This window comes from Saccopteryx bilineata, chromosome 2, assembly GCF_036850765.1.
Source record: "Saccopteryx bilineata isolate mSacBil1 chromosome 2, mSacBil1_pri_phased_curated, whole genome shotgun sequence".
Classification (NCBI taxonomy): domain Eukaryota; kingdom Metazoa; phylum Chordata; class Mammalia; order Chiroptera; family Emballonuridae; genus Saccopteryx; species Saccopteryx bilineata.
In genome coordinates this window covers 326,873,766-326,900,482 of record NC_089491.1, presented here as the reverse complement: position 1 = coordinate 326,900,482, position 26,717 = coordinate 326,873,766, and the positions used below count along the sequence as shown (strand labels likewise).

The window sequence follows — 26,717 nt, the reverse complement described above, 5'->3', positions numbered from 1 at the left end:
CAAGCCCAGGGTTTCGAACCGGCGACCTCAGCATTTCCAGGTCGATTCTTTATCCACTGCGCCACCACAGGTCAGTCTATATGTAATTTTTTTAACACCTGCTTCTGCTACTAGGCTGTATGCTACATGAGGGCCTAGACTTGTCTGCTTTGGTCATTATACATACAACTTACTGCCAGACTCTAAATAAGAAGGGATGAATGAATGAATCAGTGAATGAATGAATGACCAAATGAATTAATGCATGAACTCAAAGCATGGGTTCATTATTTGTGAACATATGTATGTTCTTTAATTATTATACTATCAGGTGAAAAATCTACTAGAAAATCTCAGTGGCGACTTCAACATCTGCCCCTGAAGCCATAACATGTCCATGACCTCTTCACCCCAATGACTATCTCTTCCACATCATTGCAGCCATCCATTCCAATGGTTATGTCTTGAATTCTCTGTCCCACCACAGCCCCACCTCTGAAATAATAAAATAAGATACTTCATTCTCTAATCACATTCATACATTTCCAGCTCTTCTCGTATATTTCCAAATATCAGTTTTCAACCACTGGTATTTCCCCCAAATACCAACTTTCTGCTAGCCTCCATGGCCCAGATTCGACAGCTCAACACCACAAGCACTATCTGCCTGTCCAGTGACAAAACTTTCCCACCTCCAACTACTTCTCATTTATTTCTTTTTTTTTTTTTTTTTTTTTTTTGTATTTTTCTGAAGCTGGAAACGGGGAGAGACAGTCAGACAGACTCCCGCATGCACCCGACCGGGATCCACCCGGCACGCCCACCAGGGGCGCTGCTCTGCCCACCAGGGGGCGATGCTCTGCCCCTCCGTGGAGTCACTCTGCCGTGACCAGAGCCACTCCAGCGCCTGGGGCAGAGGCCAAGGAGCCATCCCCAGCGCCCGAGCCATCTTTGCTCCAAGGGAGCCTTGGCTGCGGGAGGGGAAGAGAGAAACAGAGAGGAAGGGAGGGGGGGTGGCGAAGCAAATGGGCGCTTCTCCTATGTGCCCTGGCCAGGAATTGAACCCGGGTCCCCCGCACGCCAAGCTGACGCTCTACCGCTGAGCCAACCGGCCAGGGCTCTTTTATTTCTATAGGCAGCTGTCATCCCATTCGTAAAGGAAATGAGCACTATTAGAAGGCTGCACACTGACGTACACAGCCTCTGTCTGGCAACCTACAGGTTATTGACACAAGGAACCTTTCCTCTCTTCTTTTGATTTCCATAGAAGAAATCTGTCCTCCACTTATGCATGGTTAATCACTCTGCTTATTCTCCAGATTCCCACACTCCCCCTTCCCCAGGCAACATCCTCCCTATGTCCAGACTCAAATCTTTGAGAACTTCAGCCAACTTTAGCTCCTCCTCTTAGATTCTTAATAATCCCTCCTCCTTCTCTCCCAGTGGCTCTTTCTCAATGTTCATTCATTCCATTCATTCACTCACATATTTAATATTCTTGAACAGTTTCTCTGTGGCAGGCGTGGTTGTAGGCTCTGAGGAAAATAACAGTGAAGAACCCTGACACAGTTCTGTCTCTCACTGAGCTTACTTTTTAGTGTGAAGAACAATGAACCATTAATGAAATCATACAATGTAAGTTCCCGCAGAGATAAGAGGTCAGGGTAGAGTGTTAAAAGAATGACCCAGGAGCTCTTTTCAATGGCAGGTGCTGTTCTTACTTACGTTATGGATGTTGTATATGAAAGAAAACAAGAGGAGAAAGATAATTCTTAGAGGAGGAGAAAAGATGGGAAGAAAAATTAAAATAGAAAGTCCTTCAAGGTCAGCACCATAGGTACTTTCTAATGTGAGCGGTAAATATGGTTGGGTAGGTAACAAGAGATAACTAGCAATGCAGATAAAAATAGCGGTAATACAACATCACTTATTGTCTTCTTAAGTAATTAGTTGGAAATTAAAATCTAGTGAGTATTAGACAATTTTGTTTGTTTGTTTGTTTGTGTTTTTGTTTTTTTTCTTGTATTTTTCTGAAGCCGGAAATGGGGAGAGACAAACAGACTCCCATATGCGCCCGACTGGGATCCACCTGGCATGCCCACCAGGGGCGACCGCTCTGCCCACCAGGGGGCGATGCTCTGCCCCTCCGGGGCATCGCTCTGTTGCAACCAGAGCCACTCTAGCGCCTGGGGCAGAGGCCGAGGAGCCATCCCCAGTGCCCAGGCCATCTTTGCTCCAATGGAGCCTTGGCTGCGGGAGGGGAAGAGAGAGACAGAGAGGAAGGAGAGGGGGAGGGGTGGAGAAGCAGATGGGTACTTCTCCTGTGTGCCCTGGCCGGGAATCTAACCTGAGACTTCTGCACGCCAGGCCGACGCTCTACCACTGAGCCAACCGGCCAGGGCCAGGATTATTAGACAATTTAAAGGTTGGTTACTTCATGCTGATCTTTTTACTTGGGTCCAACTTGAACTTTGATTCCTTTTATTAAAGCCAGAGAAGGGAGGAGGAAAATCAGGAAAGCCAGACTTACTAGAGCTGGAGAGAGGGTGTTTTCTTATTTTATTTTGTTTTCTGAATGGGTGGGTATCCTGATAGATTCCAGAAGCTCAGACTTTTACAACTTAAATCACAGGATTTCTGAGGGACTATATGCTGTTGTTCCCATAATGCAGGAAAGAGGCTTCTTAAAAAAAAAAAAAAAAAAGGAAACACTCAGTGACCTGAGTGATCAGCTGAAAGAGAGAGACTCAAGGCCTGTCCTAAAAAGCCATGTCCTTGCACAGGGCACTAAGGGAAGAAGGAGCCCGGAGTGAGACAGGGTATGTGGCAGAACCGCTGCAATCAAAAAGACAGGAGCTGTCAAGAAAAAAAAAAGACCACCCACCAGCAGATTTATAGCTTACACTGGCAGAGACCAGCTCAATCCGACATGGCAACTAATTTCACCTAACAGTAATCTCTGGCCCGCTTGCATGCTCATTGCAATACATTAGCGCGCTAAAGAACATGCCAGGAGCCACCACCATCAAAACAGAAAGCCCGCCTGACCAGGTGGTGGCGCAGTGGATAGAGTGTCGGACTGGGATGCGGAAGGACCCAGGTTTGAGACCCCGAGGTCGCCAGCTTGAGCACGGGCTCATCTGGCTTGAGCAAAAAGCTCACCAGCTTGGACCCAGGGTTGCTGGCTCCAGCGAGGGGTTACTCGGTCTGCTGAAGGCCCGCGGTCAAGGCACATATGAGAAAGCAATCAATGAACAACTAAGAAGTCGCAATGCGCAACGAAAAACTAATGATCGATGCTTCTCATCTCTCTCCATTCCTGTCTGTCTGTCCCTGTCTATCTCTGCCTCTGTAAAAAAACAAACAAACAAAAACAAAACAAAACAGAAAGCCCACGGAGGGACACAGAATGGCCAATGGAGCTCCTCCAAGAAGTCTTCACCCCTTTCCCAGGGAGATCCTGAATACTCCTCCCCATCACTAAATACCCTACCCCCCTGATTAAATAAACCTCAATACATAAAGGAAACAAATTTTGCTCAAAGGGGGGCTACTCTGTCCAGGGGTAGCCCATTCTCTGTCTCACTGCTTCGCTAATAAGCTCTCTTTCACTTTAAACTCTGTGCTGGCTGGTATTTGAATTCTTTCCTGGGCAAAGCCATGAACCCAGAGTGGGTCACGGGCTCTCAGGTCCCCAGATCCCCAGAACCCCTGCACCAGGAGGACAGGCTCAGGAAGCACTGCGTTGTGCAGCCTCGTTTGGTGTAGAAAGAGTCAAGAGCTCAGTTGATTGGAATATTGTCCCAGAACACCAAGGCTGCCAGTACGATTCCCCTGTCAGGGTGCATTCAGGAGCATCTCCATGTCCCTGTCCGTCTCTCCCTGCCTCTCTTTTTTTTTTTTTTAATACTTTTTCTGATTTTATTGAAATCACATATGGCTTTTCTTCTTCTTTATTTTTATTTTTAAGACTTTATTTATTCCATTTTTAGAGAGGAGAGAGAGAGACAGGCAGGGGAGAGAGAGAGAGAAAAAGAGAGAGAAGAGGGGGAGGAGCAGGAAGCATCAACTCCCGTATGTGCCTTGATCAGGCAAGCCCAGGGTTTTGAGCCGGCAACCTCAGTGTTCCAGGTAGATGCTTTATACCATTGCGCCACCACAAGTCAAGCACTTCCCTTCCTCTCTTAAAAAAGAAAATAAAATAAAGTAAAAATAAAAAAAGAGTAAAGAGAAGCAGCTTCAGGACACAGTGTGTGTAGCTGGAGAGGCAAGCACAAAGGATGAAAAGATTCCAGGAGGGGAGAGAAAAGTCCCAAAAAGGATTTGTTGCAAAGATGCTAAATGAACAGCGAGAGAGTCAGTAAGCTGACTCGGAGAATAAGAGAGCCGAGCACAAAAGGGGAAAACAGACTTGAACAGCAGGACAGACCTCAGACTAGACATCCTCCGCTAGAAAATCTCTACTGATAAATAATGTCAAGTTGCCATAGTCCACCGGGAACATCGAAAACACTGAGACTCAAGAGCTATATTCCTATGTTTGCTTCTCAGGAAAGACTTTCCATCACATCTATGTGATATTACGCCTATAATCTGAAGGTAAACCCTGAGGATTCCTAGGTCACCTCTCTGTTCAACACCCATTCTCCTCGCTCACACCCTGGAACCACACCATGCCTTCCTCAGTAGACAGCTTGTGTAACTGGAAAGAGGAGAAGAACAAGTTACAAGGCAGAAAAAAATAAAATAAAAAGGCAGACTGAGCAGCCTCTCAGCACTTCAACTGCAGCCGATGTGCAGTCCTGCTGGGCGCTGCTTGCACTGTGTGCTGCTCGCACTGTGTGCTGCTCATCCAGCCCCCAGGCTCAGCCTCACACACAGCAGCAATCTCAGAGATGGGGAGAAAGTCAAAACAGAACCGAGGGCATAAGAACAGCCATCTCTCCTCCAGTCGATATCCGGAGGCTCCAGCTGGGACTTCCTGCCTCCCAGGCCTGGCAGGAGTTGGCTGCCTCTGTTTACCCTCACTGAAATGCTCATCCATTTCCCCAACGTGGAGGAGCTTCTAGTTCGTTCTCTGCTTCTCCCAGGGCTTTTTCCCCCCCCTCTTTTCTGTCTGTTTTTGAAGGTCATGTGAAGTGTCTTTTCCAGCCTCCTCTGGAGGCTTTTCCTCCAGCTGATTTTCCTCGAGGTGCCACCCACGATGCACAGCTGCGGGTCATCAGTTCACTCTGCTGTGACTTTAGGGAAGCAGCAAAGACTAAACTGAGATGGTAAACACTGGGGACTGCTGGGAGAGGGTGGTTGCGGTCGCTTCCCTCTGAGTGGCTTTCAAAGTAAGATAAAGCTGTAGGTGCAACCAGGAGAGAAAGTAGATTGCTTTTTCTTTTGGTTCAATTGACTTTGCTTCCTGTTTTGGAGAGAATTTAAACCAGCCCAAGGTCCATCTTAGGGATCTTCTTCTTCCCTCTGTTTTCCTCTTTCTCTGCCCCTTCTCACCCCTACACACACCTCCCCACCCCTCCCCTTCGTCATCCTCTCTCAGAAACTCAGAGTTTAAGAGGAGAGAGTAATTCCTTTCTATGCTCAAGCCTGGAGGGCACTTGCTGGTTTTCCAGCGAATGTTCGCTAGCCCCTGCATCTTGCCACAGCACCAACAGCAAAGGACATCCGTAACGAAGAAAATGCAAAATCGACAACCAACAATTATGAAGAACCAAGCAGGGCACAAGGAGAGACCTTGTTCTTTTGACAAAAATAGTGTTCAAATAATGGCAAGTCTCTGTCCCCTGATGCCAAAACAACGAGTGAATTCAGCAAGTCGGTCTTAAAATAGTCCATACAAAGGCAACGTGAAAAAGAGAGAACACTGGGTTCATTACCACAATATCAATACCTAAGCATCTACCAACCATTTTCTTTTTTGTTTGTTTGTTTTTGTTTTTGTTTTTTTCATTTTTCTGAAGCTGGAAACAGGGAGAGACAGTCAGACAGACTCTCGCATGCGCCTGACCAGGATCCACCCGGCACGCCCACCAGGGGCGACGCTCTGCCCACCAGGGGGCGATGCTCTGCCCATCCTGGGCGTTGCCATGTTGCGACCAGAGCCACTCTAGCGCCTGAGGCAGAGGCCACAGAGCCATCCCCAGCACCCGGGCCATCTTTGCTCCAATGGAGCCTTGGCTGCGGGAGGGGAAGAGAGAGACAGAGAGGAAAGCGCGGCGGAGGGGTGGAGAAGCAAGTGCGTGCTTCTCCTGTGTGCCCTGGCCGGGAATCGAACCCGGGTCCTCCGCACGCTAGGCCGACGCTCTACCGCTGAGCCAACCGGCCAGGGCCCAACCATTTTCATAGAGGCCAGACTTCCAGGCTTTGCCAGCAACACCCCAAGGCCTCTGAGTGCTGGGTCTCCCCTCTACTTCTCACCCCACTCACCGTCTGCTGACACCACCTAAGCTCCACCTGACTACTTCACTTTTTCATCTGGCAAATGAGCACCAGCCTTCCACCTTGCTTTTCATGCTACTGTAAGGATCAAAGGAGACTCAAACAGTGAAGATAAAACCACTTGAAAATATATAGCCCTTCGTGAATGTAAGGCACACTTAAATATCTCTTAAAGAAGTTATCACAGAAAAGAACCTCTTGACAAATTAAAATATTTTAAATTGTTAAAAGATAAACTAAAGTAGTCACCATGAAGGAATCAGCGGTGGCCACCCTAGAATCTCTTTCAGCACCGCAGGGGACCTGCCCGCCTCTGGACAGAGAGTCCAGCCAGATAAAACACCATGGACGTAAGCGGAGAATGCCGGCACTGAGTTGGGGATGAAGATTTTCCATCGACTGCCTATCTATGGTAGACAGTTGGACAGACACGAGCAGAGCCAGGATGATGGGCCAGGTACAGAAAGAAGGTCACCAGAGTGGAACGCCTCAGGAGCCTAGCAACAGGCAAAGCTGGGAAAATAAGAGCCTCGCCCCCAGCTGACCTTTTCTCCCCCAGCACATCACTGGTCATGTGGTAGACCCCCTTAGCGGAGGAACAAGGGACTAAAGAGTGGTGGTCTCCTGCAACTCCCATGTCTGACCCTTCTGACCACCCTTTTAGGCATTAACTTCTAGAGATAACATCTAGGTCTCAGTTGTGTTTCAGCTCCAGGCCCAGAAAACCATGGCTGACGTCAGGACCAGCTGCACTGACTGATGACGTCCTGCCCTGGTGCCAACCAATCAGTGGAGATCATGACCCTGAAGGGACGCACCTGGAAAGCTGATTTATATTCTATTAGGATCCTCCCTTGGGACCTCCCCTAAACCCTCCCTTAGAAGCCCTGAGGTTGGAGGACTCAGCGCGCCCTCCCTCCTGCGAGCATGCCCCCCACCACGTGTTTTCCTTGCCTCTCTTTCTTTTAAGCTCCAACGACCCTTCCTTTGCCTCTGTAACTTGTTTCCTGTGCCCATTTTTTCTACCTCTGTGACGTTCTAAATAAACTTTCTCTTATAGTCTGAGTCTTGACTCTAAATTCTCTCTCAGCTAAAACTCAAGTATCGAGGTTGCTGAACCGAGGCTCAGTCTGATCCGACCAGTCTAACACCTGGTGCCGTTTCCGGTCTCCCTGCCACCAGCATATCCAGTCGTCACATTCATACCTGCCCCCTTCCCCCTCCTGGAGCGGAGGATAGGTTCCTAAGCCCACTTCAAGTGTCTAATTTGTCAAACCCATGCACAAAGCATCTCTGGCTCCTGTCTTCTCCACTCTGTACCACATCCCTGCACTGACAAGCTCATCCGGATTCTGTCCAGAAAACCAGGGGCCCCAGGAACCACACAGATGGTTAAGGATGGAAGCCGACACATCCCATGCAGGTAGCCCCGCAGTTCCAGGGCGGCAACGGTCAGCCCCAGCTCTTGGTTGAATGAAAGGCCTCAGGATAGAGGTACACAACTCACAAACCCAGAGGAGCCCTGCCTCATCCTACCCACGTGGGGGCCAAAGTCTCCAGAAGAATAGGGGAGAGAGTGTGAAAGATTTAGACACTACCCTTCATAAAACAAACCTCCTGCCTTATACCGAGTTTGTACACCAAGTTTCCTTAAGTACACAGTTTTACTCCTTGGCACTTATTCTGTTTTTTTGCTTATTCTGAGCATCCGTGTGGCTGTTCACTTTCCAGGGCTTCCTCATCTTGTCCCTTCAGCCCATTGGCCAGTAGTAATAGGCAACTTTGGCTCTTCTTTGTGACAACCTGGGGTAACACTTGTCCCAGCCTGGCTGAGGCAGGCTCCACCCAGTCTACCCCAATGCTGCTCATGTTGCCAGATGCTGAACTAATACACCAATACATCATAACACAAGCTCACATACTCCTTTCAACTCTATCTTAGAGCTTTCAAAATTACACACTCAACCTAGACTGTTTACATATTTGATGGCCAACGTTTTGCTTTAAAAGTAAAAAATTGGCAGGGTGACAATATCTAGTAATAACACAACATAAGCACTATCTCTAAGGGAAAGAATAAAACATCATCTAATACTGTTATCAAATTTCTACTCCCTAAACACTGTATCCTTCCTTTGGGGGATGAATTACTGCAGAATAGCATTTGGCTTTCTTCTGTGACTGGCTAGAAAAATGAGTTTCCTTCCAGGAAATTCAGTGTCTTCTTAAAGGGCCCAGCAGAAGGCCTCATAGGCCAGGCCTAAAGATGAAACCGTCTCTTCTGACATCACAGGTTGCTCAGAAAAACAGGACATAAGGACATCTCATAAGGGAGGAAGGCCTAGGTGGGGATACCAGGTTTAAGAGTCCAGTTGAAAGTACAAAAGAAAAATGTCATGCTGCTGGCATGACAGGAAGTTCTATACTGGACACACAGCATGAATGATACTAGATTCCATTCATCCAACTGCCAGTGAGTTTTTACTTATAGGTTTTGTTTAAATGCTGAACATCACAGGGAATGGTTGCATTATTATAAATACCTGGTGACTTTGCTCAGGGTTTTGCTAAGAACTGTGCTTAGGAGCACATGCACATCATTGGCTAATGAGACATCCTCCCATTTATATCACAGGCTTCCTTTTTTAGGGACAGATAGTGATTCAGATTGCCACATGCACCCCAACCGGGATCTACCCAGCAACTCAATCTGGGGCCAATGCTTAAACACTGAGCTATTTTTAGCACCTGAGGTTGATGCTCTCCAACGGAGCTATTCTCAGTACTCAGGGCTATGCCTGAACAGAGTCACTGGTTGTGGGAGGGGGAGAGGAAGAGAAGTGGAAGAGGGAGTGAGGGATAAGCAGATGGTCACTTCTCCTGTGTGCCCTGACTGGGAATTGAACCCAGGATGTTCACAAGCCAGGCCAATGTTCTATCCACTGAGCTACTAGCCAGGGCCTGGGCTTCCCTTTAAAATGTCATTATTGTAAAGAGGAGACAATTGTACCTTCTTTAGCTCTATATTTCTGACAGAATATATTCTCATAAATCCATTTTATCTGCTCTCCAGCAGTCAAACTTGTTTAAAGTGGACATAGTATTACGTTAACCATTGCTTCTTCTTCTTCTTCAAAAAAAAAACAATCAGCTTACTTCCTATTTCCCTATCCCCCTATCCTTATCTACTCTTAAACCAAAAAAAGAAAGAAAAAAAAAGAAAAGAAAGAAATTAACTCTGCCCCAAATCTATCTGCTTTTAAAATAGCTTATGCGGCACTAAAATTCTTGGATTAATAGGTTTAGCTTGTGTGCAGGGAGCTTCAGATGTGTTATCAATGTTTTCACTGTTCACTCAGAAAGAATAATGATAAAGATAGTTGATAATAAAGGGAGGAAAGAGGGAAAGCCCATTTGGAATTACTTCTGGCCTCTGTGTATGTCCAGTTAAGAAGGTAATGCTCAACACGAAAGCTGACTTTCTGGTTGATACTTTTCTAAGGTTAGGTAGTTACTGCATTGCTACAGAAAAGTTAATTTCCTGTTCCATTTCTCCTGAAGCGTTTGGGTGCTTTGGTTAAATTAATGGTAGATTTTCCACTAGAGAAGAACCAGGCTGAGGGCTGAAACCATCACACTTTCTATTGCTTGTTAAAAAATCAGTGAGACATCAGGAGACACGATTGTGATACACGATTTTGGACTCCTAGTGGCATTCTGCAACAAAACTGTGTAACTTGACATGTAACTAGCACACTATACTACAACTTTTTAATGAAAAAAGGGAGTTTTCCTGGGACTCACATTTATGCTGCTTATATACATTCTTTTTCCCCAAGAGGCGCCAAATGCAATGAGCATATTTTCATGACGTTATCCTTTGGGATGTGTTAAATTAATTGAACAAGGAAACCATTCGACTGGCATAGATCTAATGCCTTAGCAACCTTCATAAGCATGCCAAAATCTAAGTCTACAAATGCCTGGAGGTTATGAAACTAAATCTAAGAACAACAATCACAAACAGCCAACTAGGCTTTAAGTGATAGCCAATTGATAACTTCCTTGCTTTGCTTCTGCCCTTTCTGTATAAAAGTCTCCCCCCTGAGCTCCTGCTGGTGAAGTGTTCCTAATCACTTCCCGTTTGCTGCTGCCTGATTTGAATAGATTTTTGCTTAAATAAACTCTTGATATATTTAAATATGCCTATTTCTCTTTTAGTACTGTTTATTGCCTGCTTTTTATAATCTCAACATTTTCCAAAGCATTTAGCTACAGTGTCTAATTTGATCCCATAACATCTTTGCAACAGACATCTCCAACCCTATGCTACAATCTAGGAAACTGAAACCCGGAGGAGTCACTAGTCCATGGTCACCCACTCTTCAGTGTTGGAAATGGGTCCTCATTGGTGCTTTTCTCTTCTGCCTGGAGAGAATGAATGGGTCATAGCAGGATCTGTCTCAGATCCACGGACCTTTGACAGGTGGTTCAGAACATTTCCAAAAGTCTGAACCACCACCCCAACAACATCTACTTTTTCTTACGTGACTGGGACCCTGTAGTAATGTACTGCTTAAATAAGTTCTGTTTTTTCCTCATAGTCATTCACTATCATCAGGTTTTTTCACTTGCCTGACTCACCCATCCTGAACTGGCCACGGCTGCCCAGACCCCTCTCTTCGGCACAGTCAGAATGCACTCAGGGCAGCAGAAATCAACTTAATTTGTCAAGATCAGCCATGAGGCGTGCTATAAGAAATTGCTATACAAAGAACTAAAATATCAAAATTTGTAAATGATTCACACTATACATTAGGAAAATGTGCGACATTCCCACGACTTGAAGTCAAACACTTTCTTGATCCAGCGAGAAAGGAAGTACCATGCACAGCCCTGGAAACACCAGTGGAATGTGCTTGCATTTGATTGTTTTTAGAGTTTCCAGAGAACAGTAACTGAAGACTGCAGAGGACACGCTGACTAAAACACTTGCCTGAGCAAAATCTAATGAAGAAAATACGTAGTCTGACATTCAAAAATATGCACTACACGTGCATTCTTGAAGCAAGTATAATATCAGCCATCTGAAGTGCTTATTTTTTTGTGCCAGAGCTTAAACTCGGCTTCTCAGGGACAGGAAGCATACAGATTGAAAGCCAACTCTGGTCAGCCACTAGGCTTGCTGTTTTCAGACACATATTCAGTTCTGATAAGTAGGGCTTAGTTAGCTCCCTATCTCCAGTGAGAAAACTGAGAGTTTAGAAATCCAGGTAAAATTTGTCTGTGTCCTATAGCTAGTAAATTACACAGCAGGAATTTGAGCCAACATGTACCAAAGCCCAAGTTTGTTCCACATCATACTTAGGCTCTGTTAGACTTCTTATCTAATATACTTAACAGGCTTGAGATTAGAAGTCTTGCTGGACAAAGTTAAGTCTATTCTCAACCAGCAGTATTCAGAGTTACGGAGCCTCTAGCTTAGCAAATTGCTCTGATTGGGATACAGTATAAGCAAACTGATGGGAGTAGGGGGGAAGGTTCTATCAAGAGTCCCCAGGTAAGCCCCAGCCGGGTAGCTCAGTTGGTTAGAGTATCATCCAGATATGCAGAGGTTACGAGTTTGATCCCCAGTCAGGGCACATACAGAAACAGATTGATGTTTCTGTCTCTCGCTCTCTCCCTTCCTCTTTCTCTAAAATCAATCAATAAATTAAGCGGGGGAAAAAAAAGAGTCCCAAGGTAAGGGTTAGAGATACCAAATACAATTATACTTTAGAATACATGATTTGACCCATTCTGTACCTCCAAATCCATATGTTCTTCTTAATATTTCTTTTGGTTCATCTTTTATGTTGAGTAATCAGTATCCTTAGTCTCCATTAGTGAGTTTAATTGAAATTTTTTTTTCACTAAGATCTTTATATCCAGAAATGACTCAATTCTTATTTTATCATTATATTCCTTTTCTAACTCTGCCCATATTAAGTCAAGATGTTTTCTTTTACATTTTTAACACAGATTCACAGAGGATTGTTAATCTTGAAAATTTCCAGCTTTTTTTTTTTTAGTTTTTGTGAGAGAACATAAATCCTGTTTTAGAACATGAGCTCATCCTTTCTTGAATATGGCTCTCTAGAAAAAAATATCTAAAGGAAACCAAAGGGAAAAATGAAACCAAAATATTTCTTTTACCTCAGAAGGCCACACACTCAAAGTTGATAACAGGAAGCACTTTTTGAAATGTCAGTATACTGAGTGGTTTCCGTTTCAAAGTGTTTATCTAATATGAGTTTCTAATTAATTGCATTAGAACAAGAAATAGAATTAGAGAGAAAGAAGCAAGAGCTATTGCCACTATCTTGGGAAAAAAAAGATAAAAAGATACTTACAAACTGAGTAATTTCTTGATTCATAGGAAATTTAACAGAACTTGCTTAAATATGAGCTTCATCAGGGCTCCATTAAAATTTATCTAATGTAAGCAAATTTCAATTTAAAATTCTCTCAGTATGAACCACTTTTCACTTATGTGCATATTTCATTATAAAAATGTAACACAGCTCTAATCAGCCCGCTCAGAGAAATCTACAGCATTGAATGCTCATCGGTAAGCCCAACTAATTCCATGAAAGTTGTATACCTGTTAAATATGCAGACATCTCCCGAGAGCCTCCTATATACAGACCTATGTGTTTAAATGCTATCAGCATGATTTAAAAATCTTTACCTTCAAATCTGAGATTGAGATGATGGTGACAAAGAACCCTAAAGAGATGGGAAATAGAAAGTAGTTGAGATAAAATGATGTTTTTTTGCTTTTTCATTTGTTTGGGTTAATGCAGTTGATCCTTGAGAATATTTATAGCGTAAAGATCCCAACTAGAGAAATGAGCTGAAGAGAACAGGAGAGATAGGTGATAACTGAAGGGGGATGATTAGCATAAATCAGAAGTGCAAGCAATGGCACTGGGGTTCATGGGACACTGGCACCAGAGAAAGATGGGCTGGACAACTGGGGAGTTCAGCAAGAAAAAGAGGGAAGAAGTTGTTCCTCTCCTTTCAATTCCTGGCCTCTGCTCTAAAGTAGGCCTTCTCTGACCCTTAAATTCATTATTTATTTAGTCACTCATCAACTAGACATTTCCTCGGTGCTCACTACACGTCAGGTACTGTTCTTGGTAGTGAAGATCTAGCAGTGAGTGAAATTAAGTCTTTGCTCTTTTTTTATTATTTATTTTTATTTTTTTAATTTTTTTTATTTTTTTTTTTCATTTTTCCGAAGCTGGAAACAGGGAGGCAGTCAGACAGACTCCCGCATGCACCCAACCGGGATCCACCTGGCATGCCCACCAGGGGGCAATGCTCTGCCCCTCTGGGGCGTCGCTCTGTTGCATCCAGAGCCACTCTAGCGCCTGAGGCAGAGGCCACAGAGCCATCTCCAGCGCCCCGGGCCATCCTTGCTCCAATGGAGCCTTGGCTGCGGGAGGGGAGAGAGAGACAGAGAGGAAGGAGAGGGGGAGGGGTGGAGAAGCAGATGGGTGCCTCTCCTGTGTGCCCTGGCCGGGAATCGAACCTGGGACTCCTGCACGCCAGGCCGACACTCTACCGCTGAGCCAACCGGCCAGGGCCTAAGTCCTTGCTCTTAAAGAGCTTATGTTCTACGTAGGGAGGTAGACAGTACACATACAGGAGGTGGCAAAAGTAGGTTTAACGTTGTTCATAGGAAAAGCAGTTCAATAATAAACGATCATACAACAATATACTGTGATTTGCATACTCACAACAATAATCTACTTTTGCCCCACCTGTATATATATTTGTTCAGGGTCCAAGGTCTTACCCTCTTTCCCCACTGCTCCCCAACTCATCTTTCTACATCCCCAGCTATAGCATGTTATTTATCCTAATGGCTCAAACTAAAAAAGACAGGAATTCAGCCCAAACTGAAGACCTTGCCCACAGAGAAGCAGACTCGACTCAGAAACAATACATCAGACTCCCTAAGTTTTGTCTTGATTCTAACGGTTCATTTTTCTGTGAAAAGGCATCAGCCAAGAGGCTGGAGAGAAACCAACAAGGCTTTTGCCTCTGACACTCCTGCCCAGCTATTTATGTTCTCTACAACAGTTATTAATCACTCACCTGCTTTGTGAAGGCCAGATGTTAGGGTCTGTAGAGACTGCAGAAATGAGCAAATCTTCAAGGATATTAAATAATAATTACTCTGATACTTAATATTCATTAAAAAAATTTATTGATTTGAGAGAGAGAGAGAGACAGACAGAAATATCAATCCGTTTCTGTACGTGCCCTGACCTGGGATCAAATCTGCAACCTCTGCGCTTTAGGGAAGGGCTCTAACCAATTCAGCTATTCAGCCAGGGCCTGATACTTAATATTCAATAGCACTTTCTAGCTGCCAGACATTCTTAAGTGCTTCACTTCACATATTTATTTCATTTCAGCCTCACATTAGCCTTGTAAGGTGGGTGATAATAGATCCACTTTTAGGTAAGAAAACAAAATCCTACAGAGGTCAAGAAATGTACCCAAGGTAGTGAGGACACAAGTGATATTAATCTGAGTTCAGAGCCCATGTGTGAACTATGCTACCTCCCCACTTCTCCGAGTTTCCCGGGGCTGCCGTACAAGGTACTACAAAATTAAGATGAGGTACTGTGACCTCATCTTAATTAATCATATCTACTACAACCATATTTCTGAATAAGGTCACATTCTGGGTACTGGGGGATTAGGATTTCAATGTATATATTCACATCAATGTACGGGGCTAGTCTATGGAAATAGAATGAAGATAGAAGAAACACGGCCTTGATCAACTGTGGGCATCACCCTCAAGTCAATGTGTTACTTCAAGAGGGGCATTTTCCTTCTGTGAGCTTCACCTTCCTCACTTAGAAAATAAAGACCTCGCCTACCTGTGGTGGCACAGTGGATAGAGCGTTGGCCTGGAACTCTGAGGTTACCTGTTAGAAACCCTTGCCCAGTCAAGGCACATATAACAATCAATCAATAACTAAAGTGAAGCAACTATGAGTTGATACTTCCCATTCCTCCCAATCCTCTCTCTCTGTAAAATCAATCAATAAATTTTTTTTTTTTTTTTTTTGTATTTTTCTGAAGCTGGAAACGGGGAGAGACAGTCAGACAGACTCCCGCATGCGCTCAACCGGGATCCACCCGGCACGCCCACTAGGGGCGACGCTCTGCCCACCAGGGGGCGACGCTCTGCCCCTCCGGGGCGTTGCTCTGCTGCGACCAGAGCCACTCTAGCGCCTGGGGCAGAGGCCAAGGAGCCATCCCCAGTGCCCGGGTCATCTTTGCTCCAGTGGAGCCTCGGCTGCGGGAGGGGAAGAGAGAGACAGAGAGGAAGGAGGGGTGGGGTGGAGAAGCAAATGGGCGCTTCTCCTATGTGCCCTGGCCGGGAATCGAACCCGGGTCCCCCACACGCCAGGCCGACGCTCTACCACTGAGCCAACCGGCGAGCGCCAATAAAATATTATTTTAAAAAAAAAAGAAAAAGAAAGACCTTGTACTTAATAATCTCTAACTTGTTTCCAGTTCTAACTTTCTCATGTTTCTTCATTTCTAAGTAATTTGATAAAAAAAAATAGTTTTATTAGGCAAGTTTAGTTACACATGAACTTAGGGAGATAAGGCCAGCTACCAGGGAGGAGGTGAAAGTCCTTAAGTTTCAGAATGCATTGAGAATGACCGTGAAGATTACTAGAGGTGTTGAGTAGGGAGACTTGTGCAGAAGACTTCAAGCAGAGGTAGAGATGTTGACATTTGGAGAATAGAGTATGGGCAGGCTATGGATTATGGATAAAGGCAGAGTGAGAATTATGGCTGCAAAGCTAACTTGAGACACACTAGGAGCAGAAGAAATAGTTTCTAGTCCTTTCCGTGGGCACTCAACATTATAACTACTGAAGGCTTTTCAGGAGCCCTATAATAGGAGTTATGCATAGGTGGCTTTGAACGGGAAGGTAGACTGAAGGGTAACTAGTTAGACTACTGAAACAGTCTAGGTTGGCCACAATGAGGACACCACATAGAGACTGTGGAGGGAGACTGTAAGATTTTAAAATGTTGATTAGTTATTCTCTGGATTTATTTGGGGGACTAGAGAAAAGTGACCTTGACACAGCCATACAGGTTGTGCTAAGGTCCCATTTACTGAAGTCACGCAGTATAATAAAGGGCCAAAGGCGCGGCATGGTCTCAGAGAGAAGTTCAAATTTGGAGCTAGAAAAGAAACAACATGTCTGGAGGCAGCACATAAACCACTCAGAGCAAATCTAACTGTGGGCGAGAAGCCAGGGAGGCACAGAACAGACTGGGAAGCAACAGTCAGGGTGAGCGGGGTTGAAACAAATGGATCCAAATAAGGGCAGTGAGCAAAGCAAGAACCCTGTGGCCTGACACAGCAACGCAAATATAATGAAGACGCTGAAGGTACTCTGAAAACTGGAGAAGAGGGCACAGTTAATATTTTGTGTCTTTTTACTTGGATTTAAATTTTTAAATCCATAGCAATTTTTAAAAAGAAAAAAAAAAGAATTTTGGAAAATGTTGTTGCTTCTCTAAGTTGGCATTGTCCATGTGGATCAGTGAGTGACAGGCCTACAGGTTTGGTGAGGAGCCAGGCCAGGCTGTGATGGGCAAGGTATGGAGAAATAGAAATAAATAGCGAATAGAACTCTACGTTTTTTTGTTTGTTTGTTTTTTTACTTTTCTGAAGCTGGAAACAGGGAGAGACAGACAGACTCCCGCATGCGCCCGACCGGGATCCACCCGGCACGCCCACCAGGGGGCGATGCTCTGCCCACCAGGGGGCGATGCTCTGCCCATCCTGGGCGTCGCCATGTTGCGACCAGAGCCACTCTAGCGCCTGAGGAAGAGGCCACAGAGCCATCCCCAGCGCCCGGGCCATCTTTGCTCCAATGGAGCCTTGGCTGCGGGAGGGGAAGAGAGAGACAGAGAGGAAAGCGCGGCGGAGGGGTGGAGAAGCAAATGGGCGCTTCTCCTGTGTGCCCTGGCCGGGAATCGAACCAGGGTCCTCCGCACGCTAGGCCGACGCTCTACCGCTGAGCCAACCGGCCAGGGCCTAGAACTCTACGTTTTAATACCTATGCATACAGGGGAATGGGGGAGGGGTGAAGGCCAAGAAAAGTCATTGATTTGGGCATAAAAATTTTGAGAGAAAATTGAGTTTTCATAATTCTTTTTTTTAAGAGATAGAAAGAGACAGACAGGGACAGATAAACATGAATGGAGAGAGATGAGAAGCATCAACTCATAGCGGCGACACCTTAATTGTTCATTGATTGCTTTCTCATATGTACCTTGATTGGGGTTGGGGGTTCCAGCTGAGCCAGTGACCCCGTAGCTCAAGCCAGTGACCTTGGGTTTCAAACGTGGGTCCTCAGCATCCCAGGCTGACACTCTATCTATGGTGCCACCACCTAGTCAGGCTTTCATAGTTCTAGTTATTCCTCAATAAAATATAACAAAAAATTGGAAACACAGGTCTGGAGGTTTAAGAGTGAAATCCAAGCTAGAAATATACCTGGTAAGTTATTTGTAAAGTGGTGAAAATTAACAATATATAAAGTTAATATAATCACCAAAGGAAAGTATAAAACAACACAAAAAAGCCCAATAAACTAAACTAGGCAGCGTTTACTTTTAGCATCAGACAGAGTAAATGAACCCTAAAAGGTGACCACAAGTTATTCATGGTGGTCAGAGAATAACCTTGTGTGTCACAGAATTCAAAAGGGGACTGTCAATGAAAAGTTGTTTCCCAACAGGGTAAAGAAAGAGTTGTGGCCCAATAGTGTAAACGTCTTCAGAGAAAAATAAATTATTTATTTGGTAGCAAAAGGGTCACCAAGAGAAACATTTCAGCAGCAAAGGGTACCAAATGAAAGGGTACAGCCTGGGTCAGGGTGACCGGAAGTGCGCCCAGAGAGGACCAGCCACGGGTTGTTTGAGGGAAAGCAGAGAGAAGGGGCACATCAGGTCAGGTGGATTCCCAGGTACTGAGAAAACTTGTTTTGTTTTCTTTTAAATTTTTTATTGATTTGAGAGAGAGAGAGAGAGAGAGAGAGAGGCATCAACTCGTTCCACTCAGTTGTGCACTCATTGGTGCTTCTTCTATGTGCCCTGAAGAGGGATCAAATCCGTGACCTCCGTGCTGCCAGGATGACATTCTACCCACTGAGCAAACTGGCCAGGGCCTAAAGTTTGTAGTTTTATCAGTTACTAGCTTGTTTACTATCAGGAGGGATAGATTGATGGAAAGGTTTAAAATGTGATATTGTAACTAATAGCGGGTAACTCTGGATCAGTCCTGGAAAAGGTTGAAAGAGCATGCTCGAGAATGAAGAGGAAAGTAAGATCTGGCAAAGGAGAGGTATTTTGAAAGCGCCTTCCAACTGCCTACCTTCAGTTCTATCCACGCATGTCCATTCTGCAATGTGCTTTAATGAATAAATGGGATGAGGAAGAGAAAGAGGAAGGTTCTCAGTGTGAGCCTTACAGACATTGAGCTTAAAGAAAGCAATGCCATTTCCCAAGAGAAAGAGCACATTTTGATATTTTCTATGGAATTTAGAAAGCAAAATTAGCATAATACTGTAGCAGAGACCAGCTCACCTTGCCTTGCGTACACCTCTGGTGGACATTTCTCAGCCATTGCTGGGGTAAGCTGCGGACATTGTTTTCACCACGATGGCCGCCACAGACCTGGGTGCTCCTATGTGCAGCATTGATTGAAAAGGAGAGAGCAGCTCACCTTGGCCCTGGCAAGGCTGCATCCAGTGAAGCCCCAGCTCCCCAGTGGCTGCCTAGAGTGTCCAGGTAACACTACTTAGAAGCCCAGTGGCTGCCTAGAGTGTCCAGGTAACACTACTTAGAAGTAGGATGGAACAAACTCTAGCTAAGAAAGACAGAAGAAGGGGAAAGCCGGGAGATAGCCCTTCTTGCCCACTTACCCAGTGCCTATTCTGAGACACAATTTAATACAGAGATTCATTTGAACACGGAGATCAAATCTAATACAGTTTAAAACTGAGAGGCAGTTTAGTCCAGCCTCTCTGGAAATGTCTCCCAATAATGCAGCCATTTGTGTTTGCTCACCCTCTTCATCACCCCCCCCCCGCCCCCAACTCTTGCTTTCTGGATTGCACCCCTCAATAAAGTATTAGCTTTAAGTTTGTGCCTCTGGTTCTATTTCTAGAAAACCTGGTCTAAACAAGGAATTCTTATACATGTTCAAATGTTAAATATCTTTGAAGATATTTAGAAGCACATTTATTAGAAGCACAGACAAAAAAAAAACCACACTTACAAGGAAAACATACATTTATTTGCATTGAGTTATGGTTGGATACTGGAAAGAGTAGTTGTAAAGAACAGTAACTGAAGAAGAATGAGAAGTCAAGAAGAAAGGGAGAACAGTCAAGGAACAAAGAAATAGTAATTCTCCTTGTAGAACATCAACAGGAGGTAATCAGAAACACATGGCTCTGGCGAGTACAATTGTATTCCCCAAATAGCAAAGTTTCCATTGAAGGAGCACATACTAATGAGATTTTTCTTCCATGGTGTCTGTTTGTAATTAATGTGTTCCTATATCATGAAATATTAAAGTGCTAGTTTCCAAAAAAATAAAAAAATAACTCAATCTATTGAGTGACCTACTTCAGTGCAGACAACTAAAATTGTCTTCAGCTTACATATTAAATTGAAATAATTTTAAGACATGACAGATTACCAGCCAAAATTCAGACAACTAATGTCAGGAGAAAATCCAGAAGAAACGACAAAAGTACATCTGCTTAGCAAGGCCCCTTGGGAAGTTAAAATGGAAAAGAAGAAATAAACTTTGGCCAGAAAGAGGGAGAGTACTTCCTCACTATGGAAAGTTGGCATATACTATACCATGATCTCAATCTGCACTGAAAACAGTTGCAGACCTTGAACCAGATCCCAACTGTAAAGATGTAAAGGGCTCAGTCACCCACCTTTAAATATTTGCTACTACAGAGCCCTCTGAAGCTAGGTTGATACTGTATAAAAGATCTTCTCTTAGAAACAACTGAAACCAAAAGACTAGGGCATACTCACTGCTCATTCATGAAAGTATAAAAACTATGGTTCAAGAAATACTCTGTGAGTATACTTTGGTTTTTGAATTATTCCTGCAGATTCCACAACCTTCATTGAATCACTTTTTCAAATGTCTTAGGTGGATTCTTAAGAATTTTTTTGTTTGTTTATTTTAGGTTTATAAATCCAGATGCAACTTCCACTTCCTTGAGGGGCAGTTAGTTGGAACTTTCAATATATTGCTTTTTAAGCATTTTTCATGTTTTTTAGCATATTTTTTTTTAGATCTGACTATCTGAAGGGAATCACAAATTTTCCCAGAGAATTGTACCTGCACATACGCCAGTATTTTCCATAAAATGCTTGAGATGTTATACATCCAAATACTTTCTGGAGTCCATGAACCTCAGGTCAAAACCAGTTGTTTTAAGTAACTTTAATAATCATTTAATAATGAATGGACACAAGTAAGGGGGAAGCCCTAGTAACATGCTTACTGTGGTATGCCAATCAAAGTAAAAACAGAAGCCAAATTTCATAAATAGAACAATGTTTCTTCTCCAAAAGGCCTAAAAGTTATATTTTAGGTCTTAAGGAAAATCTATGTAGTATCTCATCAATTATTTTTAAATAAACTTCATAAGTAGTGTTTCTGACAATAATCTATATGTTTACCCTAATGACATTTCTTTCTTCACTTAAGTGATCTGAAAGAATATTAATCTTCAAAACTGGATTATTATTCAGTTCTCTTTTAGATCATAAACTACAAGAATAATGTATAACTAATTTACTAACTTCCACACGTTACGTTCTTTCTAGCTTCCTTTCTGTCTCCAACAACAAGGACAAAAAATGGCTCTAAACCAATGGCTGGCACAAGATAAGTTAAAAATAGAGGTACATGGCAAATGTTTGGAAATTCAGTGTTCATATCTACCAGATTTCTGGACTGCAAATGTGAATATAGAATCTTGTTTAGGATTAAACTATTTAAGACTGTCAACAATTTGAAAAAAAAATCATCATGTGTTTGTCATTTTTTGTTGAAGAAAGTTCTAGAATGAATGTTTTACACTAATAGCCAATAAGTTTCAGATAGTTTACAAGTAGCAGAAGATCCAAAGCTGAAAATAGAATTTTCTGTGACAGCCGAGAAATAACAGCTAACATATGCCTAAACTACAGACAAAAGCAGGAGTCACAGAGAGGCAAGGAGGGGAGTAAGGAGGCCTGGAAGTTAATGAATGGAAAACTTTTTGTCCAAAATTCTCAGCAAAAACATTAGGTATTTAAAGACCAAAAACCACATTAACTATTTTTAAAGGAATTATATTTATTAGTATTAGAAACAAACAAGAAGTGACTTTCAAAGTCACAGTTCGTACCCATCATAAATTTGATGTACTCAAAAATAAAAGTTGCAAGAGTTAAGTTAATGGTAGTATAAATGAACAAAAATACACATTCTTCAATTACTTTAAAGTATTTAATCATTGATTCACATTTGAAATTGAAGTTTTAGCTAGAAGTGTTCCTGGTTCACTTATTGTCAGTTAACAGTTTTCAAATTTTCTTTGTTCTGATCTAATATTGTCTTATATTTCCATAAGTACTTAGAGTTACAGTTTCACGAGTTATTATTAAAGCTTTGAACTCACTTTTATTTAGAGCATCAGTCCTGCAGTAGGAACCGGGTAGATGTACCATGTCAGAATGCTGGCCCAGTGGCCTGCCTGAACATCTTTGAGTGACAGTCATCTTGTCCGGAAATAATGACACTCATACCTACCTTCACTATCTCACAGAGTTATGAGTCTGATGTGAAATCCATAAAAAGTTTTTACAACAAGATGGTACTGGTGCTGGAGGTGTTAGTGTGAGGTCGGTTGGCCATGGGGGAAAGTCACATGGAGAACCAGGTCAGGAACAATGATAGAAGTACTGTTAGTATTTAACAAGAAAATCGTCTACTCCAAACCATAACCATGATCACAGGATTTACCTAACACAGATACAAGATAGTACTTTATAGATTCCTAAATTATCTTACTATAATACCCGCTGTATGTAGCACAGAAATCATTGGGTTTGCTACAAATGAATTTTGTCCGCATGTGTTTTCTGATTTCTCTTTTAGACTAGACTCTTCTAAATGTCATCATTTCACTAACGGGTATAAACAGAGCGGTACATTAAAATAGAAATTCTGAGTGTTTTATGTGTTTTGGGTTTTCTCCAACAATTGACAAATGATATTAGTAAAGTTAATTAGCATAGTTTAAGTATAGAATAATCTATATTTTCCCAGTTCTATAAGCAATAAAATGCAGTGTGTCCATTCTTTTGAAGAAACCTATTGTGTTTTTTTTTAATGCTTCAGAAATAAACATTTGCTCTAGAGATGTGTTCAGCAATGAAAAATTGATTGAACCTATTTCAAAATGAAGTTTCAGAGTTCTCTTTGGGTCTGCAGTAGTCTGGGCGCTCATCCCGACTGTCCTGAGGGAAGAGACTATCCCTGTTTATCAAAGTTTAGGAATCATTGATGGATATTCCTGAACTTTAAATCTTTAGGTCTCCTAGAATCCTCCTATTTTAGAAAGCATTCATATCACTCCCACCTCCTCCAAATTGTCTATTTCATTCAGCTGAAATGAAGGAAAATTATAAGAGATAAAATAATGGCCAGAACTTTTTTGGAAATAAAATAAGAAGTGGAAGCTAACATGTGTTTCAGTGGCGTAAGGTCATTCACTCTCTGGGCTGTGTACGCCCTGGATCCCTGTCAGCTCTCACGGGAGTTAATTTTAGTTTTATAGAAAGGACAGAGAGAGGCAGAAAATGTCAAGGTTAAGCTTATGACCGTCTTACCTTTCTGAGTTCCTGAGCATTACCGGGGAGAAGGAAGCACTGTTTGGCCACGGAGAATCCTTTCTTGCATCTGCCTGCCTGGGTCTCAGGGGGTGTGTTTGGGGCAGCCCCGGGGACAGTGGCTGTGAGCTTCCTGGTCCCTCGGAGCGTCAGGGTCTGGTAGAAGAGACAGACTGCCACCACCAACCCCACAAAGAAGGGCCGGGGGCAAAACCGCCGACGACAAAGGAACCCTGGACGACAGACCATGACCAGTTCAGCTTCAGTTGACCCCTGTCCACGTTGCCGGGAAAATCATAGCAGCTATTTTTTCTTTTTTGTCAGCATGAAAAAAAAAAATACAAAATCTATCTTCTTTTTCCACAACTGAAATCAGGATTGCTCCATCCCGCTTAAGAACTTTCCGAAGAAGCATGCCAAAGAATTATAGGTCCCCAAAGTCTGCAGCGGTTACTGAGAGCCCTGCCATGGATGACAGTAAAAAAGTGGCTGGCCCGGGGTAAAAAAAAAAAAAAAAAAAGACATCAAAATAATAATAGTTGTCAGTAATAACCTGAGCGTACCCCAGGCTGCCACACTGTTGCTTCCGGGAGCGCCTTATTTCCACAGTACCCTTGACCTCCCGGTGAAGACTTCCCAGGAAAAGCGGAGGCAGCGCCTGCGAGAATCTGGAGCCTGAACGGCGATGGGTGGGAGCGCGCCCGTCGCCCCGCTGGGCGCGGGCCAGCTCGCCGGAGCAGTTCCTCCTTTTCCCTCCGGTTCGGAAGGCAGTCCCGCTCTCCGCCTTCCGAGTCCCCGGACCGCTCTCCTGCATTCGGGCTTAAGTTGCCACGTTCCTGTAAGCTTTCCCGGCTTTTAACGTGAAAAGGGAACCAAGGGTTTGAATGGACATGGTTGCCGTTAGGGGGTTTGCTTGCACTGGTGGCATTCCGTCTCAAGTTCAAAGTTCTGTGTACTTACTCTGTTTTCATCCTTCTAGCCAGAAAAAAAAAAAGTTTCCGCGGTCTCCCTAATGGATGGTTGATCAGAACCGCCCGGAAGGAAACACCCAGTCGTGTGACTGCAAAGCATCTCCCACACCCAGACACACACGCGCGCAGACAGGCAGCCCCTCGCGCGCGCGGGCCGCCCTCCCGGCGGAGAGCGGTCCCGCGGGCACCGCAGCCGCACCGGCCGGCGGGGAGCGGTGGGCTGGGAACACGCCGACCCCGCGGGTCCTCCGGGGCCGCTGGCGCCGCGCGCTCGGCTGGATCGGGCTCGGTGGGCGTCCGCAGACGGGAAACAGCACTTCTCGTTTCCCCCCCGAAAAGTGGCTGCCTCCCAGAGCTGCAGAATTTTAAATAGTACACGTTTGATGTTCGATCCGTTATGCAATTTCCTTGTCCTAATATAATGCTGCAAAAACAAATAGTCCTTCGTTAATTGATGACAGAAGTCAAGGCTGAGACTCAAGCAGACCCTGAGCGTGAATTGGGAGTATCTTCACTTCGGGGAAATGTGGTCAATCTTATGGGTGGTCACTCAACTACTGTCTGTTGTATGCACAGAATAACTGGAAGCGAGCTGTTTTAGTACCTAACTTGTATCACGGTTATTTTATTATTTGTCCTTTCTCAGACTAATGGCTGAGTCTTTCAAAGACTAATTGCTGACATTACTCTTGTAATGTGTTGGTTGTAGCACGTATTGGTAACTTATGCTCAGTAGAAAGGCGGTACACAGCAGGCTTGGTCCAGAATTAAACTCATTCTACTGCTGCTACACAGACCGCCCCGAGGACACTCCTAGTCGGGCAGTTCTGCAAACGCCATCTACTTTTGCTGAGTCAGTCGAAGAAACTTCAAGGAGAAAAGTAATCTATCTATCTTGTGCATGACGCTCAGCCCTCCCAACCCTCGTCTTGCAAATTTTGGATACCCAGGACCGCTTTTGGCTCATAGCAGATGTTTTCAAAGGCTCTGAATCTACATAAATTTTGAAACCTGTTTCTAACTCAAACTCATCCTTGTGGGCGGAGGCTTCCCTGGGAGGTCACGCCCCCAGAATGATCCCACTCTTCATGCACTCTCTTGTCACTTAGATTTTGTGAGACGGAGCGCCCCCTAGGGGTACCCAGACTAGATGGGCATCTAGAGATAGAAAACTATGTATATATTTTAACACCTTATAAAAGAGACTAAAGTTTTACAGAGTAAATATTCACACCAAATCTAGATTTATCCAAAGTCCTTGCATATATTTCCTACAGTGTGTTTAGTATTAATCTATAAAGTCATGGTCCTCATTCCCGTGACAAATGAAGGAGTAGAGAAATACGGAGTGGCACTTGACTTCAGAAAGCCAAGAGTTTGTTGTTGTATTTTGTTGTTATTTGTTTGTTTGGGATTTGTTTATTTTTAAGAAATGGCTAAATAATAGTGTTTTGGGATGATATAGTTTTGGTGGAGGCAGAGCTGAGACATCACGGAAAGGCTGAAAAAACCTAACTTCCTATTTTACCAACAGTCCAAAGGAGCAGGAGAAGACAGATAAAGAGCTGTCTACAGAAGATAGAAAAAGGCCAGAGTGGGACAGTAGAAAGAAAAGGTGGTAAAGAAGTTACAGTAGGAATTAGCAGCAAACTGAGGGAGTCCATAAATAACATTTGAAAGTAGAGTTGACCCAACCTGGGTATGAATCATGTTGCTTTTTATCAATTGTTTTTAAAGCATGTGATTTATGAAATGAGGATACTAATACCTTCTTTGAAGTGTTGTTGGCATGATCAGATAAAATATATGGAAAGCACCCATGCAGTCTGTGTACATTTGTTGGAAGAATGCATGCTGGATGCATGGTTGATGTGTTTTGGATCCTGAGGCTGAGCTCAGTCTTGTGTGGGGTCAAACACAATATAATGGGGTTCTTGGGATGCAGAATCACCCAAAACAAACAGGAGCACTTAGTGCCAGATCTCTTCCCTTTACTCTGTGAGATGGAGGTGGGTGGCAGATGCTGCCTTGGAAAAGTGAGAGTAAGGGCGGGATGGGAGTGGGTTGTGGGTGGAGACGACAGATGTAGGGATTTATGCCCGTGAGGTATTGGACACATGTGTTAGAGTATGAAGGCATCAGAATAGGAAAGAATGAAGACAGAGGAGGTTAGTTCAGTTAGTTCAGTGTAGGGAGAGGGAGGAGAAACATACGGTGGTACTATGAACCTGTGGATTCTGGCATTGTTTCAGAGTGCAGGATTTTGTGCATTTAGTTTTATAAACTACCTCCTCCACTAAATCATCT

General features: G+C 43.8%; 1 protein-coding gene across 1 annotated transcript in view; it reads right to left on the bottom strand.

The window, feature by feature from the left end:
- The window catches only part of CPED1 (cadherin like and PC-esterase domain containing 1), a 330,727-nt gene extending 305,925 nt beyond the window's left edge, over positions 1 to 24,802 (bottom strand). The window contains exon 1 of the mRNA XM_066262182.1: positions 23,440 to 24,802. Coding sequence (XP_066118279.1) covers positions 23,440 to 23,688 — 249 coding nt within the window. The 5' untranslated portion in view covers positions 23,689 to 24,802. The remainder of the gene's footprint in view (positions 1 to 23,439) is intronic.
- Between the last annotated feature and the right edge of the window lie 1,915 nt (positions 24,803 to 26,717).